At 34.6% G+C, this 18,583-nt stretch overlaps 1 protein-coding gene and 1 long non-coding RNA gene across 2 annotated transcripts in view; one reads left to right on the forward strand and one right to left on the reverse strand.

Annotated features, from left to right (window-relative positions):
* LOC107588639 (CUE domain-containing protein 2-like) lies at positions 1 to 3,731 on the reverse strand. The gene is made up of 9 exons (XM_016276820.1): positions 3,577 to 3,731; positions 2,898 to 2,972; positions 2,662 to 2,805; positions 2,493 to 2,554; positions 2,143 to 2,267; positions 1,895 to 2,065; positions 1,347 to 1,411; positions 1,186 to 1,246; positions 1 to 1,101 (listed from the first exon to the last, which is right to left on the reverse strand). The coding sequence occupies exons 2-9, from the start codon at positions 2,969 to 2,971 to the stop codon at positions 955 to 957; spliced, it is 849 nt and encodes a 282-aa protein (XP_016132306.1). The 5' UTR covers position 2,972; positions 3,577 to 3,731; the 3' UTR covers positions 1 to 954.
* LOC107588641 (uncharacterized) overlaps positions 2,979 to 18,583 on the forward strand; it is a 25,315-nt gene continuing 9,710 nt past the window's right edge. Inside the window, exons 1-2 of the long non-coding RNA XR_001609611.1 lie at positions 2,979 to 3,060; positions 13,585 to 13,590. This is a non-coding gene — a long non-coding RNA (uncharacterized lncRNA). The remainder of the gene's footprint in view (positions 3,061 to 13,584; positions 13,591 to 18,583) is intronic.

The raw sequence follows: 18,583 nt of genomic DNA on the forward strand, positions 1-18,583 counted from the left end.
ACTCTCAAAAACATCATCAGTTCTTGAAAAATAATGTTAATATATATGAATCTTATCACTGTACTTCAGTTTCAGGGCCACGGTGGAGGTGACTGGTAATTGACAGCTGATACTGTGATTCTATGCCACAGACAACATGGTTTAGGCCTACATGTAAACTGAGTACATCAAGCACAAACAAATCTCAAATACTGGTGTAATATGGATATGGCAATACAATTGTTAATAGTGAACACAAAGCACATCCATTACTAAAACTATGCAAAGCAACTATACAATATAGCCAAACAAACTCTAGCTAATATGCAGATGAAGGTTTGGTCTATCCAAAGCTTGTCCAGTGTATATGAGGTGCTGAATCCCAAATTAACAGGCAGACCTTGTTTGTGAACCGCAACTAAAATCAACTGTCACACAGACCCTGCTATTCTTTCGTCCCTGTAGGAACATATATGGAGTATTTTTATTTCTGTATATGAAAATAAACACTGATGCAAAATACAAACACTGATGTTCAACTGTTTCCTGCCACCGAAAACGAGCTAAATTGGTTGATTTTATAACAAAACAACCACTTAGCGGTACATTTCAATGACTTAAAATGATCTGTAAAACAGGGTTTGGCTAAAAGAAAACAGTCAAATGTACACACCTTCATGTTTTTAGGTATAGCTTAAGGTTTTAGTAAAAAAAGTAGTTAAAAAATAAATACAGTAACACATAAGGGCTCGAAAAAAGAGACCTGCTGGGAGATTACACAGAACAGCATACGAATTCAAACATCAAAACTCCCAAGAAACAAAATTTTCAGCACCATGTATGCAAATGGACACACATTTGGACCGAGATACATTTAAATAAAAACTAAATCATTTGTTTCCAGTCAGATAACCAGACACAAATATAAAAAAAAGAGGGTTGACTTTGAATGGTCCATCATCAAGATGCCTTTCATCAATGAAAGCGATATTTACGTGCTGGTTTGAGACTAACGTAAGTCTTCTTCATGTCATCCGGTTCTTCTTTCTTGACTAGATGGTAGCGTTCTCCCTTTGTGGTGACCACCTGACTGCCGTGATAGCGCACCAGTTTCTTAGGAGCCTGCAGATGACCATACAGGAAGTGGAAAGAATTAATATCCACATAATTCCTTGATGTTATACAATGCAATCACTGCAAACGTACATCTTTTGGAGTGACTGGTCTGTGCACTTTCTTGTCTTCTTCACTATCAACCAGCATGTACCTGCAGGGTCCAAACATTTGATTTTTTGCAACTTGCAGTGACATCCAACATAAGTTTGTGAAATAGTTTAAAAGAATTTGAGATCAAGGTAACAACTCACTTTTCTAAAATACTTGCTTTAAGTTTCTGATCAACTTCAGCAGAAACAGTCTTCCCTTGGTTTGCCTGAAAATATAAAAATTTTAAGGCATCAGTGTTATTTTAGTATTAACTATACTATTATTTAATGTTTTCTTAAACTTTGTAAAAAAAGTATCCTTTTATTTTATATGATCAGTTTTTATTGTAATTTTAGTTGTCATTTTTTCTTTTTAGCTTCAATTTATTAATTTTTTACTTAAACTTTTTTTTGTTTTGACAAATATATGACGAAACATTTTTCATTTTCTTTTAATTTTTTTCCATCTAATATTTATATTTTATTTTAGCTTCATATCAATTAACAAAAGTTGTTTTTAATAGTTTTATCAACACTGAACTGATCTGCAACAACATATTACTATAATATCTTTCAAATATACAAACCATTAATCTTGAATAAAAGTTAAAGAGATAATAGGCAAAAACCATAATTATAGATCATTTTATCTATAATTAAGTTTTATGAAATTGAATAACTTTAGTGAAAGGAGTTACAAATGAACTTACGTCGAGAGACGTTGGGCACTTAAGCTGGATATCTCCCTCAATAATGAGACGAACAACTTCCTCCATGTCTCCTTTAGCAATAGACAACGCACTTCTGGCCTCAGCCACACTGCATTTAGGAAACATCTCAAGAAGATGTTGCTCCTGTGTGTTCCACGATGATGCATTAACCTGAAAACACATTCCCAAACACATTGATTTGCAAACCAGCATCTGGTACATGTGAATGTGCTTGAAAGGCCCATTACCTGAGCTGTGGCTCCCTCTGCTTGTAATGTGAGGTTGTGTGTCATTTCTCTTGAACCTCCGTGGGTTAAAGAAGGGCTTTCTGAGAGGGGAAATTTACCGTCTTCTATTTTCATCTCTCCAGATTCTTAAACACAGACACAAATCACATTTCAGAGGGCAGGATATTTTCTTGTTTCTTCACATAAGTGCCTTTGTCCTGTGCACATGCTAATAGTTATTCAGGATAGCAGGGGGCCAGTTTTTTTTTTTTTTTTTTTAATTTTTGGTTGATTTGCTTTTTATGACAAAACTGAATGTATCTAATATAATATAATAAAAAATGCAACATCTGCTACGAAAGGAAAATTACCTGTGTCTCGGGCTGAGGCCAACTTTAATGCCAGATTAAACATCATCTCACAAACTTTGACACTATAAGAAAAAAATAAATAAATACCAGCAGTCAAAAAAATGAAAATATTACACAGTATTAATATAAAATTGTAAATCTCAGTAGGATTAAACTTGCCCACAGCTACCTGTCAATATCTGAAAAACCAGGAATGTATGCCTCCAACATTTCAACAAACACCTCTACATCAAAGTTTTCCTCCACACTTTCTTGAGATCCCAAATCCTCTAGCACCCCAGTGATGTAGGACAAAATCACATCATCTAGAGTACTGATCAAAACAAAAAACACATCACTGGTATATTTTAATGATTGAGGAGAAAAAATTACTTTAATTAAAGGTATGAAGTGACACGCCCTCACCTCAGATCCGCATGAGGAATATATGACAAAATGAAGTCGTACAGCGCGTCGTGGATTCTTTTTTGAAGATCCATCCTACATGCAGTCGTATAGAAAAGAAGAGAGAACAAAGAAGCAATGACAACTTGTTAGAGAACCATACGAGAAGCTTTAAGGCAGGTATGTTGCGGAAAACAAAAACGACATCACTGTGGCAGCGTGTTGGAGATTGTGCTCAATGTGTGAGTAACTTAGACAACTCAAATTGAAGGTTAAACAAACAAGAGTCTGCACAATTTTTGCAAAAAGTTGCAAACAAACTACTTTCTTATGCAAGGCATAATAGTCCAAAAAAATATAGTTTTGCGGGCTTCGACGTGGATACATATTGAGTGCACAGATTTTTTTAAATTACCAAAATATTTTATTTCATGTGTTGGAAAACATGTTTGCAACAAAACGGCAGCATTTGCACGCGATCTCTACTAATTGTTTTGGTGTATAAGCACACAATTGCACAACCAATCTTATGGTTAACATTTTAGAAACACGGTGGACAAATGATATGCATTCATCCGCTGTCAAATAGAAGCATTTGATACAGATATCATGGTTTGTTTATCTGTGCTCAGTAGGGTAGCCGATGGCTAACTAGCATAGTCCTATAACATGCGCAAAGGCCTTTAGACGTTCGTCTCACCTTTGGATCAAACCGCACAGCTAAAAGAATACAAAGTACAAAAAAATCAGCTCGTAAAAAGTACGTTGGCAAGCTGGCAATAAATCGTAAAACGTTTAGCTAATTCAATAGCCCTGTGCGCGGTCGCTGAGGTTCAAAACCTTTGACGTCACGTCCGCTTTAATGTAAACACACCCTCGTGTCACTGTTTTGATTGCATTTACAGAGCCGAGCAAACGCATTATACTCCCTTTATTCCCTATTCTGCTGTATGATACAGTTTATTTAGCATTCAGTGTATAGAGCTGTGCCACATAGTGCAGATTTACACTTGGAGTTCAAATGTTTAATGTGACTCTATCTGATGATGCATTACATGTCTTGGTTTGAGCTTTTATAGTTGGTTGTACTTGATTATGATTGCTATGATTACTGAGTTGTAGTTGTGATATATTTTAATAGAACATTTGTTTTATGTCATCTTCTCATTCACAAACAAAGACCAAAGTAAATCACCCATAGCAAACAATTTTTTATGTCAACTAATTGCAAATAGAGATTGAACAATATTTTGTATAACGATACGGAGTAATTTGAGGTTTAAGTGTCAGAGAACAATGAAAATGTTCATTGTTTTATTTCTACATTTGTCCCTTAAAAAATGACTATAGCAATAAAAGCAAATGTAAATAAAATATATTTGATGCATATTTTATGTAATAATAGGCCTAATAATTATAATTATAAAACATACTAAATATTTTATATAACTAATATAAAAAAATATTTTATATAAACAAATACATATAATAATGATAATAATAATAATAATAAAACTATACATTATATATATTTTATTTACAGATGCATCCATTTTTTTTGCTACCATAACTACTACTAAAACAATAGTAATAATTATACAGTGGGGAAAAAAGTATTTAGTCAGCCACCAATTGTGCAAGTTCTCCCACTTAAAAAGATGAGAGAGGCCTGTAATTTTCATCATAGGTATACCTCAACTATGAGAGACAAAATGAGAATTATTGGCATGATCATTATTGTGTATTATAAATAGTTTATTTTTATTTACTTTTGTTTTTATTGCTGGCATAAATAACTGCTACTTTAATAATCATTTTATATATGTCATTAGATTTTCTTATGGTTGCAAATTATTTTTATTTCTGTTTTTTTTTTTTTTTTACTTTAGGCCAAAATCCTATGGGTTTCTCACTTGAGAATGAGTGGCTGTTATGTGAAAGAAAATGAGAAATTATTATGTGATTTAATAATTATATGTGAAAGAAATGAGAAATTTATGCAAATTATAGACTGAACTAGTTACTTTACATTTAGTCATTTAGCAGATGCTTTTATCCAAAGCGACTTACAAATGAGGACAATAAAAGCAGTCAAAACTAACAAAAGAGCAACCATATATAAGTGCAAATGACAAGTCTCAGTTAGCCTAACGCAGTACACATAGCAAGGTGTATGTGTGTATATATATATATATATATATATATATACACACAGTGGGGCAAATAAGTATTTGATACACTGCCGATTTTTCAAGTTTTCCCACTTACAAAGAATGGAGAGATCTGTAATTTTCATCGTAGGTACACCTCAACTGTGAGAGACTCGACCCCAGCCTCAGTCTATTCCTTGTGAATTTCACTAAAATTCTTGAATCGATTTTGCTTGACAATCCTCATAAGGCTGCGGTTCTCTCGGTTGGTTGTGCATCTTTTTCTTCCACACTTTTTCCTTCCACTCAACTTTCTGTTAACATGCTTGGATACAGCACTCTGTGAAGAGCCAGCTTCTTTGGCAATGAATGTTTGTGGCTTACCCTCCTTGTGAAGTGTGTCAATGATTGTCTTCTGGACAACTGTCAGATCAACAGTCTTCCCCGTGATTGTGTAGCCTAGTGAACCAAACTAAGAGACCATCTTGAAGGCTCAGGAAACCTTTGCAGGTGTTTTGTGTCGATTAGCTGATTAGCATGTCACCATATTCTAATTTGTTGAGATAGTGAATTGGTGGGTTTTTGTGAAATGTGAGCCAAAATCATCACAATTAAACAATTACTTCAGTCTGTGTGCATTGAATTTATTTAATACACAAGTTTCACAATTTGAGTTGAATTACTGAAATAAATGAACTTTTCCACGACATTCTAATTTATTGAGATGCACCTGTGTGTGTGTGTGTGTATATATATATACATACACACAAAGAAAAACAAGTAGATAAAATAGAAAGCTAGTGTTTGTTTGTTGTTTTGTTTATTAAAAAAAAAACTACCTGTAAAACAGTTGTTTTCTGTTGAATTTGATATAGCAAAGGATGCCACGTATCGTTAGACCCGATAAGAATATCAGAAAAAATTCTAAATGTCCGTTATTGATCTGTCTCTAATAGCTAGTGCTGTCTGTGGTGTTTTACTGATCTTTTATAAGGCCTTTCCTCACATACGTCAGCATCTGTTAGTGCACATATAAGGGGTAAAGAGAGCTCCAGTGTTATTACTCTAGTGTATGCTGTCACGCCTCCTGATTACAAATTGGTTTCATAGATGTTTAGCGCTGCATAATTAATGCTTCATCACGCGTGTGTGTGTTTTATCCAGCTGCACTGTTTCATTATTAGTATGGGAAATACAGTACATGAGGCTGATAATGAGTCTAGGAGAAGACATCTCATGTTGGCTGGACTCTATTTAACCCTCTTGGGTCAGTGGCATGTAGAATGGTCTTACAAATTGAATGCATGAAAAAAAAACTTCCCTATTCTTTATATACACAGCTGATATATATATTAAGAATATAGCAGTGTGTTCATTTAGACTTGATACTAGACTTGTTAATGAAGTTGACTAACAACACCGCCTAATTGGATGGAAGATAGCTAGCTTTTAATGTGTATCAGCTAATATGCATTCTTAATTATAAATGCATATGACTTATTCATAGGAAAAAAGGCTATCGTGTAAGATCATAATGTTGGTTACATATTTTAGAGGTGAATTAAAGCAGTACCTTTGTGTTTTTTACTGGTTTTAAGGGAAGTCAAGCGAAGTAATTCGTGGCTCTTATTTATTGTAAGTTTAGAGAGGCTAATTGTCACTATAAATGGGGTAAGTTGTCACAATGGCGTTTCATAAAACAGTAAAAATGTAAATGGTAACATACAATGAAATTGTAATGAATTAATGGTTGAAATATAAAAAATATATAAGAAATATTTTCTGACCTGTAATGAAAATTTGTTAATGGTTAATGTTTCATTTGAAATCTACTTAGTTTTATTGTGGTCTACTGTTATCCAGCAACTATAGAAAAAATATCACGGTGTTTTTATTTTAAATAGTGGGCTAAATTGTGATATAGATTTGGAGATATATTGAAAATGTTTGGTGAGATTCACGGTATGAACACTAGGTGGCTGCATTGAGTCATGATACACTTCTGCATCGTTACTGTTGACTTTGACAGAAACATAGAAGCTGTTTATAAATCGGGAAATGTGATATTGTTGAGAAACTCATTTTACATTTAGTATTTATAGCTTTTACAGAAAATTGTTAATTTCTAGTTTCTGCATGTTCGTTTTGTATTGCTTCTAGAAGTAGAGTTTTGCTGTTTGGGTTTCAGCAAATATTTTCCTATGGAAAAATAATTTAATAATTTATTTAATACAATATAGCTTAATTATTTTCGTAAATACTAAAATGAATGGATGTAATTTATTTTGAATTATATCATTTATTTTTCTTTTAATATGAAAATGCTGTTATGGATATATAAAACTATTTAATTTGGCAAAAGACAAAACAGTATGTTGATTTAAAAAAAAAACTTTCATACTTTTACCAGAGGCACTGTTATAGTTGGCCTTGTCTTGCCTTGCATTCTCTTATTTGCCGTTACTGACACAGGATAACTATTTTCCAGTTGAAGGCACGATGTGTCCCGTCTGCCAGCGTGCCAGAACCCTTGAGCTCAAGGTGGGCCACAGAGACCCTGTACTGAACCTGCAGGGACCACTGTGTCATGAAGCACATCCCGTAACAGAGCTTTAACATACTGTATGAAACACAATGCACTTACATATGTTAAAATGTTCTGAACAGCTCTGATGTTTGTTAAACACACCTGGTTGTTGCTCTGTGTGTTCAGAAACCAGATGAGAAATCAAGAACCTACAGCTGTATTGTGAAAATCTGTTATACAGAAGTTTAATTTAGGGTTCTCTCTAAAAATAGCTCACTCGGTTTTAAAAAGATTAATTCGGTAGTTTGTGTAGAGAAGTTTTCTTTGATGGTAGTGTCTGATAACACCTATATTATTGTGTATTTTATGGTATATCAGTATACATCTATTTTAGCTTGTCTTCCTAAAAATACACATATCACTTCTATTTTTGTTGTATATATATATATTATAATTGTATTATTTCATTTGCCTGTTATAAATGAATAACTACATCTAAAACATTTAGCATTTAAAACATTAAAAAGTAATTAAAAGCTTTTCCCTCATAGTTACTGGTATGCTCAAGCATGTCATTCAGCAATGGAAGGCCAGGATACACAATGTGCATATTGTGTTAAAAGAGAAAGATTTCCATTTGATCAGACACAATGGAGGAAGACTTGATCTCCGCTTTGCAATTTCCTCTCCTTCGTTAGAGGAGCCAAACACGGTGCGAATAAATTTACTGCCAAATTAATTACCTTTTCCCCAACTTTAGACAATAATACCAGAAGCTGTCTGTCGGAACACATCTCTAATTATTTTATTAATGTTTGATTCACAGTTCAGGTACAGTGATTTCAAATTTTTTATTAACTTTATTATACTTTGAAGTGAATGTGTATTATTATATATTAGATGATCTGAATTGAATTACCCAAGTGCTAAAATCAAATCAACAGATTTTTGTTTTCGTCTCACAGATATCGTTAAAAATTGAACAAATCTATTGTGTAATTGAAGCCACCGAGTTTTATCAATGAGCCTTTTTCAAGCTTTCACAATTTGCCTCCTAAACCTCAAATGGTGAAATAAATGAATAGAATTTAATCACACAGTCATACTGCATGAAGCTGTGCTTTCCATCATCACTTGTGAGAGGAAAATAATTTCTATTTTTTTTTTCCAATGTGTTTTAGAAACGCATGCAGTTTATAATTAATTTAAAGTTCAAAAGCAAACAATTTTTTTTTACTTAACTTTGCTGTATTCTGAGACCATATATACCATTTAAACTACACTACAATTTGATGTATTTATTTAATAATAATAATAATAAAATGCATTATTATTTTTTTTTAATTATTATTTTTGTGTATTTTCAGTTGTTTGTTGCCAGGTACTGATCTCTGACTCTTAGTCTTATACTAAAGACTACTAGCAGGAAGCTCAATGTCAAACAGTAACATGTATTCTGCAAGCATGGCAAACATTATTTAGACCCGCTTCTGTGGCCAGGGTATCAGGCTTGGGGGTCTGGAGCTGTATCAAGCCATCAGAGCTGGCTTATCCGGACTCCTGCAAGGCAATGCTTGCCTTCCCGTCTGGCTCCTGCTTAGATCCTGTCTCAAGGAAATAGGCACCAGACTGGCCACTGCTCCCTAAGACCCACTGCGAACAAGAGGCATAATGCGGTTTTGTGCAGTGGACATTGTCCTTTGTAGATGAGTTTAAATGCTTGAATAAACCACTGAACTTGGTAAATGAGCATGTCTGAATTTGTTGATTCTGAAATAATTTTTATTTAAGTCACTACCATGTAGCATGTGCAAAGCAGCATATTTTCAGTTTTATTAAGTAGCTTTCCTTTCATCACCATGTTTGGTTTCATATGAAATTATCCTATTAATGGCAGTTTTGCGGTGAACAAGCTTAAACCACCAGTAGTTATCGGATATAAATCATTAAAAAGGTCAGCTTGTCCTACAATGAACTCGTCTCTCCTCTTTTGAAAATCTCCTCTGGAATCGAGCACACCGTGTATATGCATGCTACAGCATCTATATTATGATGTATGAAGTGCTTCATATCAAATGAAGACCGTGTTTCTGGCTCATACTTTTTATCAAGCCCGTCTGTGATGTGACCCCGGCACTTAACTGGTTAAAGTGTGTCCGCAATCCATCTTCAGGACCCCCTGCATATTAACATTGATCTGTTGGAAATGAAGAACAGACGTGTGTTATCGTTTACAGTGGGAAAATTTTTCTTTTCATGATAGATCTGGAGAGCAACATTTCTGACAAATGGCCTTTCTAATGTGTTTTGTTTTCCGTCAATAGTGTGGCTCTTCTCTGGATTGTGGATCAATAGAAGCAAACGCTCGGTGTGGTAGGATTTAAAGGGATAGTTCAGCCAAAAGTGAAAATTCTGTCATTATTTACTCACCTCATGTCATTGCAAACCTGTTGGTCTTTCTTTTGTATGTGAAACACAAAAAGAGTGACTTAGAAGAATGTTCAAGCTTCTCTTTTCCATAGAATGAAAGTGAGTGGTTACCATGTCTGTTCCTGAGGACAAAAATGCTTTCTAAGTATCATCTTTTGTTTTCCATGTAAGAAAGAAAGTCATGCAGGTTTGGAATGACATGAGGGTGTGTAAATGATGACATAATTTTCATTTTTGGGTGAACTATCCCTTTAAGATTGCTCTTCAGCGGTTTCTTTCTTGCCTTTTGTACAAACTTTGGCAACGGTACTCTGCACTTTATGTGTTAATACCCCTCTGTGTTTTTGAACAAGTCTGGAATATTCAGTGGTGGGTAGTCCGTATTGGGGGGGGGGAGCATTTTTACCAGTGAACATACATTTTCAGGACTGTTTCCAGAGCTTTTGGGTGTCTCTCATGTGTGAGACTGCTCAGTGGAGAGTAGACTCCCCTCGGTAGAAACATCAGGTTTGGAATGACATGAGGGTGTGTAAATGATGACATAATTTTCATTTTTGGGTGAACTATCCCTTTAAGATTGCTCTTCAGCGGTTTCTTTCTTGCCTTTTGTACAAACTTTGGCAACGGTACTCTGCATTTTATGTGTTAATACCCCTCTGTGTTTTTGAACAAGTCTGGAATATTCAGTGGTGGGTAGTCCGTATTGGGGGGGGGGGGCATTTTTACCAGTGAACATACATTTTCAGGACTGTTTCCAGAGCTTTTGGGTGTCTCTCATGTGTGAGACTGCTCAGTGGAGAGTAGACTCCCCTCGGTAGAAACATCTGTTGTAGAAGGGCCTGTCACTTTCCCTTTTGTAGGCTCTGTCTCTTCCTCAGACTGAGACTGTCATCAGGTTTGATCATTTACGCGGCTCAGAGAATAATGTAGCAGAATTGGGCATGCGTTCATGCAGTTGAGTAACTCGGAGCGTATACGGTTTTTCACCCTCAGATTCGGTTTCGAGAAGAGATGTTGTTTTTGTCACCAAAATTTGAAGAGTGAAAGATATCTTTTTTTCTTAGAATTTTAAATTGTGAGATATTTGTGACAAGTTTTAACATTATACTTTATGTTTATGTAACAACTTGGAGAAGCCAACAAACTTGACTTTAATCCTCCTTTTGTTGCATTTTATGTTGTGATATTTATGTTGTGGCATTAACTGCAAAAATAACAGATGCGATAGGCTTAAGCTATTTGCATGGACAGGCAGGCTCATTCATTCAGCTGCCTTATCTCAAAGTTTTCATAGATGAGATATACCTGTGTCTAAAATGGCCCAAAGGTGTGGTGTCTCTCAAGACAGACAGGAAATGTTTTTAGAGCAGCACCACAACAGTGCCACAAGGCTCCTCACCTCCTGGTGTCTTCAGGTCAACTGCCATTTATCTTGTGTCAGAGAGCACCTTGAAGTGATTCTTCATCTTATCTTGACATTAGAGCCGTGTCAAAACATGATGTCTGTGCCGCTGGAGGGAATCCATAAATAAAGGTGGAAATGCAATCTGAGCAAACAACTCAAGCTTAATCTGCATTTATTAATACACTAAGGTGCTGACATCGCTGTGTATGCTGAAGTGGTTCAAGTCTAAGGACATAAGAATTATGTGACATTTTGGGATAGTTCATTCATGAAAATTTAGCTGTGGAATTGAAATCATCCCTCTGCATCCCTTTTCAGTACCTGGGTACTGAAAAGTTTTTTTTTTATTATATGTGGTAGCTCACTGTTTGTTATGGAAACTTAATGTAAATGTGACTCTTGTAACTGCAACTTTGTTTCTTCAGTTTATTTATTTTTTTAATAAAATATTTTTTAAAAACAAAATAATTTCTTATTTTATTTTTCTTATTTTATTTTTAGTAATTGCAACTTTTTGTCTCATAATTGTAACTTTAATTTTTGTAAATGCGACTTTATATCAAAATTGTGATTTCATCATAATTGCAACTTTATGGCTCTGAAGTATGGCTTTTTTTGTTAATTTTACTTTATATCACATTTGTGACTATCATAATTGCAACTTTATAGCTTGAAATTGTGAGTTTATTTTGTGTAAGTGTGAGTTTATATCACAATTGTATTTATATATATATATATATATCTCACAATTTCAAGGTTATTTCTTCTAAATGTAAGTTTATATGTCAACTTTTTGAAACTCATTGCAACTGTTTATGGTAATTGTGGCCTTATTTCTCACAAAGTGACAATTTTTTTTACTTTTAACTTTATTTTATTATTACCCATTTTACTCTTTAAATACAAAATTGGGCTTCCACACTTTGTCAAGTTGTGTGATCTCTCTAATGAGCCCTCAAACAGGCATTTGATTTCTGTTGGGAATTTTTTCACTTCAATAAGATATTGACAAGGATTTCATTGTTACAACTATTATTGACACTTTAACAGTTACTTTATTAATAGCTCATGGCTATCTCTGCACAGTTTGAGTTGCCGTAATTGGATTTGATTTTTTGCTCCTTTGTTTATTGTCATTGTAAATGCGGCACATATTTTTTTCAGCACAAGAAGTGCACAGCAAAATACACCATTCACAATTAGATTAAGCTCAGCCAGACTTTTGCAGTTGGATGCACAGGTGGTTACAGGGTTCACCTGCCCTCTGTAAAGATTGACTTGCTTATGAAAATACAGGTTATTTCAGGACGAAAACATGCTTGGCTTCAGCATAAGGGCCCTGTGCCTGCACTCTTGCCTGTCACCATATTGCTCCTCTTGCGCAGCGAGTGGAATTCCAGCCCCGGTCTGCCCGCTCTCTCGCCAATGTGTGCGTTTTGTTCAGAGACTGTATTCCATTCTTCTAACTTTGTTCCATTGACTGAGTTGCCCCGAGTGAGCTATGAGAGACGCTGGCTTTCTGTGCCAAAGGTACGCTAGCATTACTGTCTGAAGAAAATAAAGCTTGCTGTTTCGCTTTGCTGCCACCAGATGCAATTCGCAGCATGAAATACGGGCGGTAGTCTCTGGGCTCTGCGCTTTGTGCAAAAAAATTTTAATTTTCCTAAACCCACCATTTTCATTTTCAAATGATACAACTGTAGTCATTTGTCTTTTTTGTATTTGTCTTTCACTCATTGTGAAGCTCTGTATATTTTCTCAGAGGTGCAGATAATTTTATTAAATTTTTTTTTATTTACTATGAAAGAATCAGAAAATGCTAAAGAGCATATTCCTTAATAATTTCATCCTAACTCCCATAATTAAAGATGTACTGGATTTTCTCATCCAAATATAGAATGTAATAAATAATAATAATAATAATAAACATAAATCTGATAAATAAATATAGAATGTATTCATTATTTTAGTTCCATGAAGATGATACTCTGTCTTTGGGGTGTTCTGAAGTTTATATGTGACCCTGGACCACAAAACCAGTCTTAAGTCGCTTGGGTATATTTTTAGCAATAGCCAAAAAACATTGTATGGGTCAAAATGATCGATTTTTCTTTTATGCCAAAAATCATTACCCCTTGAGGCATAGTGTGGCCCTTGTTGTTGGTAACGTGAGTGCGATAGCAGCTCCTCATTTAGCCGTTGGTGACTTTATTAAAGTGTATGGTTTCAGACCCCTGGTGCCTTAGCTATTGTATTGTCACCCCTCTATAGCAGGGTTAAGTCCTCCGCTGCTTGTGAATACACAAAACACCTCTCAGCCACATTGACTGCGTTCTAATGCATTCAACTCGCACTGAACGAGAAGTGATTGTTGCTCTTATTTGTCCTGGAGTTAAATGACATAAATGGAAATCTTAATATTGGTCGTCTTTTGTGTCCGTTTCAAAATATTTTACAACTGTTGACGGTTAAAGGGGTCAGTTACATATTGGGATGTCAATTTAGCGTGATTTAATTTGGAAATAACGTGATCAAGAAATGTACACAATTATTTGTTAATTGACTACAATATTTGTGTTATTCAATTGTGAAGTACTTTGCAAGTCAGCACAGCCTGATGCTGTAATAAACAACAGAATGCAGGGATCTTGAGAAGTGTTTTTCAAAGTAACTACTTTTAATTTGACATGGCGTCCTAAAAATAAGGCGCCCATGGAGCAAATGAGACGCAAAATCAATTTGTATGTGTACATAAACCAACAACTTCTTAAACCAAACAAGATATTTCTTTCAACCAGAAGTTAATTATATAGAAATAAAACTACAACATATAAACTTATATCTTCAATAATTTATTCTGTTACAATAATCAAATGTTTTGGGACTTTGGGTCTTTTCTCAGTAAATACTAATATGTGATTAATTTGATTAGCTTGCGGTCAGTACATTTGTTTTATGTTTTTAAAATAAGTCTCTTATGCTCACCAAGGCTGCATTTATTTAATCAAAAATACAGTAATTCTGAAATATTAAGCCTACATTTTAAAATAATGATTTTCTATTGTAATATATTTTAGATGTAATTACTGGGTTGGCAAAACAGAATTATCAGCAGTCATTTTTCCAGTCTTCAGTGTCACATGATCCTTCAGAAATCATTTTAATATGATGATTTGGTGCTTAATAAACATTTCGTATTATTATCAATGTTGTAAAAGACTGTGCTGCTTAATATTTTTGCGAGAACTATGATACCCCCCCCCCCCCAAAATACATTTTTATTGATCAATTTAATGCATCCGTGGTGAAAAAAAATATTGTCTTTTTCAAAAAATGTAATAAATCTTATCCCAAAATTTTGAACGATAGTGTAAATTATTTTATTTAAAATAAAATTCTATAATATCTCAGAAATGACAGTTACATAATCAAATTTTACATTGTTAAATTGTGAGTGTGGACGTAAAGCACACATTTGCACCCAGACATACTGCACGAATGTACATGTTTATCTGTTCTGATCACAGATGTGGTTGTCTGAGGTGGATGAGGTGTAGTTTGTACTATGTTCACAGAGTTTTGCTTTGCCAAGTACTCAGTGGAGGGGAAGACACACGGCGGCCTGTCTGATCTCAGGTGCTAAGTGAGCATGTAATATTCACCTCTAGGCTGAAAGGCAATCAGTGGCCAGCAGTTGGGAAATTACAGCGATGAGCATAGCAATAACGCTCTGTAACGCTTGAGTGTGTGGAGGCTTGTTGTATCGTTGTGCACCTATACTTAAATATGCTGTGGATGAGTTGTTGCACTTCATGGTTTTTATGTAAAGGTGATGATAGAACTGTATTTCACTCTCTGCTCATACATTTTGTGTATTAATGCTTTATTCTTTGAGGAATCAATTTTAAATGATAATTTTTGGACGTTTGCATCTATGAGTTTGGACATAGCTCAGTGTAGCCTATATGCATTGTAATCAGTAGATTGCTTATAACACAAAACCTGGAGTGATTTTAGAGTGTAAATGAGAAGTGTGAAACGCTGTGTTTTAAGCTCTTGTGTGAAAATTGTCATGCCAGCCAATCACACTGAATCTATATTTTGTTTTTAATGCGTGCTATATTGAGCTTTTTGTTCACTGTCGATGCTCAATGTTTTATGCCCTTTAGAAGATTGCAATAGAGTTGAAATTTGAGTATTAAAATTAATGCTGTCAAATGAATAATCGCATACAAAATAAGTGTTTGTTTACGTAATATATGTGTGTGTATTGTGTATATTTATTATGTATATATAAATACACACACGTACAGCATATATTTTAAAAATATTTACATGTATATATTTATATTCATATAATTTATATCATGTATAAATATATTTAATATATAAGTAACATATTTTGCTAAAAATAAAAAACAAAAAACTCAATAACAGCAAACTTTTGAACGAAATGTCAGTGGTATTGTGTTCACTTGTTTACCAAAGAGCTAAAGCAAAAATGTGATCTGTTAGTAAGATGTAATTTTAAAAAATTTAACGTCAACATACAAAATCACTGCTGATGAAAACAGAGTTTTGACTCAACCTTAACTGAACCTAACTGAAGTACAGCCCTTGTGATCTTTCCCATGTGACATCCATGTTTCGCTTATTAAACAGATAAGAAAATTATAATGATTATAATAAAAAATGTCATCTTAAAAGCCCAACCAAAATGGGTAAGGGTTTGGAAGAGCCTGAATAGCTTGTTAAATCTGGCCATCATTGGTGTGTGTTGTAGCTCAGGTCTGGCGTGGTGTGGGTGAGACTCTGCGATTTGAGCGGCAGCGACAGATGCCGTATGGTCGGTGGTATTCCCAGCAGAAAGAGACGCCCCTGGGGTCTGTTGACATCTGACAGTACATCAGGGATCAGCAGTGCCACACTCATGTTCTGATGCCATCGTATACAGTATGTCAGTGATCACATGTACCGGCCCATGCTGAAACACACGCAAGGTGGTGTCATCTGTCTGTGGATGTGTTCAGCTCTTCACTGTTTAGTGCACATTGAAAATGTGTTATTCTGGATCTGTGAGGTGTGGACTGAAACCTGTAATGTGTCAGTAGCAGCGATGGGCTTGATTCCTGCCAGAATGGAAACACAACAGTACAGTATTTTAATGCTGGTTAAGGCATGAAGACATGTATGATTTATTAAATTTATAGCAGTGTAGAAATAACTATCATTTCAAGTGTGAAAATACTTTTTCATCGAATTTTCAAACAAAGCAAGGTGTAAAATTTTTCAGTGTCATTTAAATAATGTTTAGGCATGAATGTAATGGCTTGATATAAACGGAAATATTATAGAGGGGAGTGTTTAAGGAACTGCATTGCCAGTGTTTGACCAGTTGAGGCCATGCTTTCCCCAAACTGGGCAGACAGTGTGAGACCGGAGTACGGATAGTCTGCATCTGTTCTTCTCAAACAGAAACAACCCCTTTCAGCCCTCCTCCTCATTTTCATATAGAGCCCACTGTGTTCCTGTATGCAGTCAGATATAGACAATCACATTATTTATTTAAAAGAAATTATTTCATCTTATTTTGTCATTTTTTATTTAATAACATTTTTTATTTATTGATTATTATAAATGAAAGTGTTTTGCTTTTTGATCAGTCATACATACATTTTTATTATTTTTGTTATTTTATTTTTTGATTTGTTAATGATTATTCATGAATGTGTTTTACTTTTTGGTCAGTCATGAATCAATTTAGTAAAAAAAAAAAATTATTTAATTAAATTTTTTATTTTATTTTACTTTATTTAAATTTTTTATTGTTGATGATTATACATTTTTATATTATTATTATTATTATATTAGTTTTCTTTTTTTTAATTTTTGGTCAGTCATGCATCAATTTAATTATTTTTATTTTTTATTTTTTTATTTATCTATTTTTAATTTTTACTCATTTAATTTTTTTTTTTTAATGTTGATGATTAGAAAAAAACTGTTTAATTGCTTTTTGGTCTGTCATAAATTTTCTGCCATGGTTTTCAGGCTTAGGTATAGGACCCCCATGCAGAATAGAGGATTGGAGACAATTTCCCTGTTGAAAGGTGGTCTACCTGTGCAGGCCGGGCCAGGGGCAGCTGCTTATTTTATTTTTTGATTTGTTAATGATTATTCATGAATGTGTTTTACTTTTTGGTCAGTCATGAATCAATTTAGTAAAAAAAAAAAATTATTTAATTAAATTTTTTATTTTATTTTACTTTATTTAAATTTTTTATTGTTGATGATTATACATTTTTATATTATTATTATTATTATATTAGTTTTCTTTTTTTAAATTTTTGGTCAGTCATGCATCAATTTAATTATTTTTATTTTTTATTTTTTTATTTATCTATTTTTAATTTTTACTCATTTAATTTTTTTTTTTTAATGTTGATGATTAGAAAAAAACTGTTTAATTGCTTTTTGGTCTGTCATAAATTTTCTGCCATGGTTTTCAGGCTTAGGTATAGGACCCCCATGCAGAATAGAGGATTGGAGACAATTTCCCTGTTGAAAGGTGGTCTACCTGTGCAGGCCGGGCCAGGGGCAGCTGCATGTCATTTTTGTCCCAGCCAGCCAGGGTCTGTCAATTAAGGGAACACAGGGCAATCTGTGGCCACTGAAAGAGATCCCCTCACCCTGCTTGCTGGCAGAGAGACGGGCCTTTGTTCACTGGCATGTCTCACATACTTTCTGAGGCCAGATAAGCCCGGGCTTCATGAAACCCGGCTTTATATTTGGCCACTGTAATGTCCCCATGAGGGCAGAGCGTAGTTAAGAAAGCACAGGCAGTGAAAAGGTAATATTCCCCTCCTCATTACGGGGTCGGCAATAAAAGCCACAGGTTAGGTGGTCCTGAAGTCTGGCTCTGAATATTTGCTGAATGATGCACCCCCCTCACACCCCCGCCTCACCTCCTCCCCCTGGCGGTGTAGAAATAAGCTGGGAAGCTAGAGGGCGGCTTGGTTGTTTCCTGAAATCGGATTAGCAGCTACTCTACACTTAGATCTGCAGGGAAAGGGGCTTTATTTGAGCCAGGCTCAAGACCACCCATCAGGTAAACAGGTACATTAACGTGGGCCTAAAGAGAGAGAGCAAAAGTCAAGGGGAGAGAGGAAGAGTGAAAGATTCGGTCATTGATAGG

This window comes from Sinocyclocheilus grahami, unplaced genomic scaffold (assembly GCF_001515645.1).
Source record: "Sinocyclocheilus grahami isolate Dianchi unplaced genomic scaffold, SAMN03320097.WGS_v1.1 scaffold106.1, whole genome shotgun sequence".
NCBI classification, from domain to species: domain Eukaryota; kingdom Metazoa; phylum Chordata; class Actinopteri; order Cypriniformes; family Cyprinidae; genus Sinocyclocheilus; species Sinocyclocheilus grahami.

Bases quoted from the DNA above. Each gene is read 5' to 3' on its own strand.
- LOC107588639 (XM_016276820.1), bottom strand. From the start codon at position 2,971: ATGGATCTTCAAAAAAGAATCCACGACGCGCTGTACGACTTCATTTTG. The intron at 2,066-2,142 runs GTAATGGGCCTT...ATGTGTTTTCAG, and splicing joins CAGAGGGAGCCACAGCTCAG to GTTAATGCATCATCGTGGAA. The intron at 1,412-1,894 runs GTAAGTTCATTT...TTATATTTTCAG, and splicing joins AGTGCCCAACGTCTCTCGAC to GCAAACCAAGGGAAGACTGT.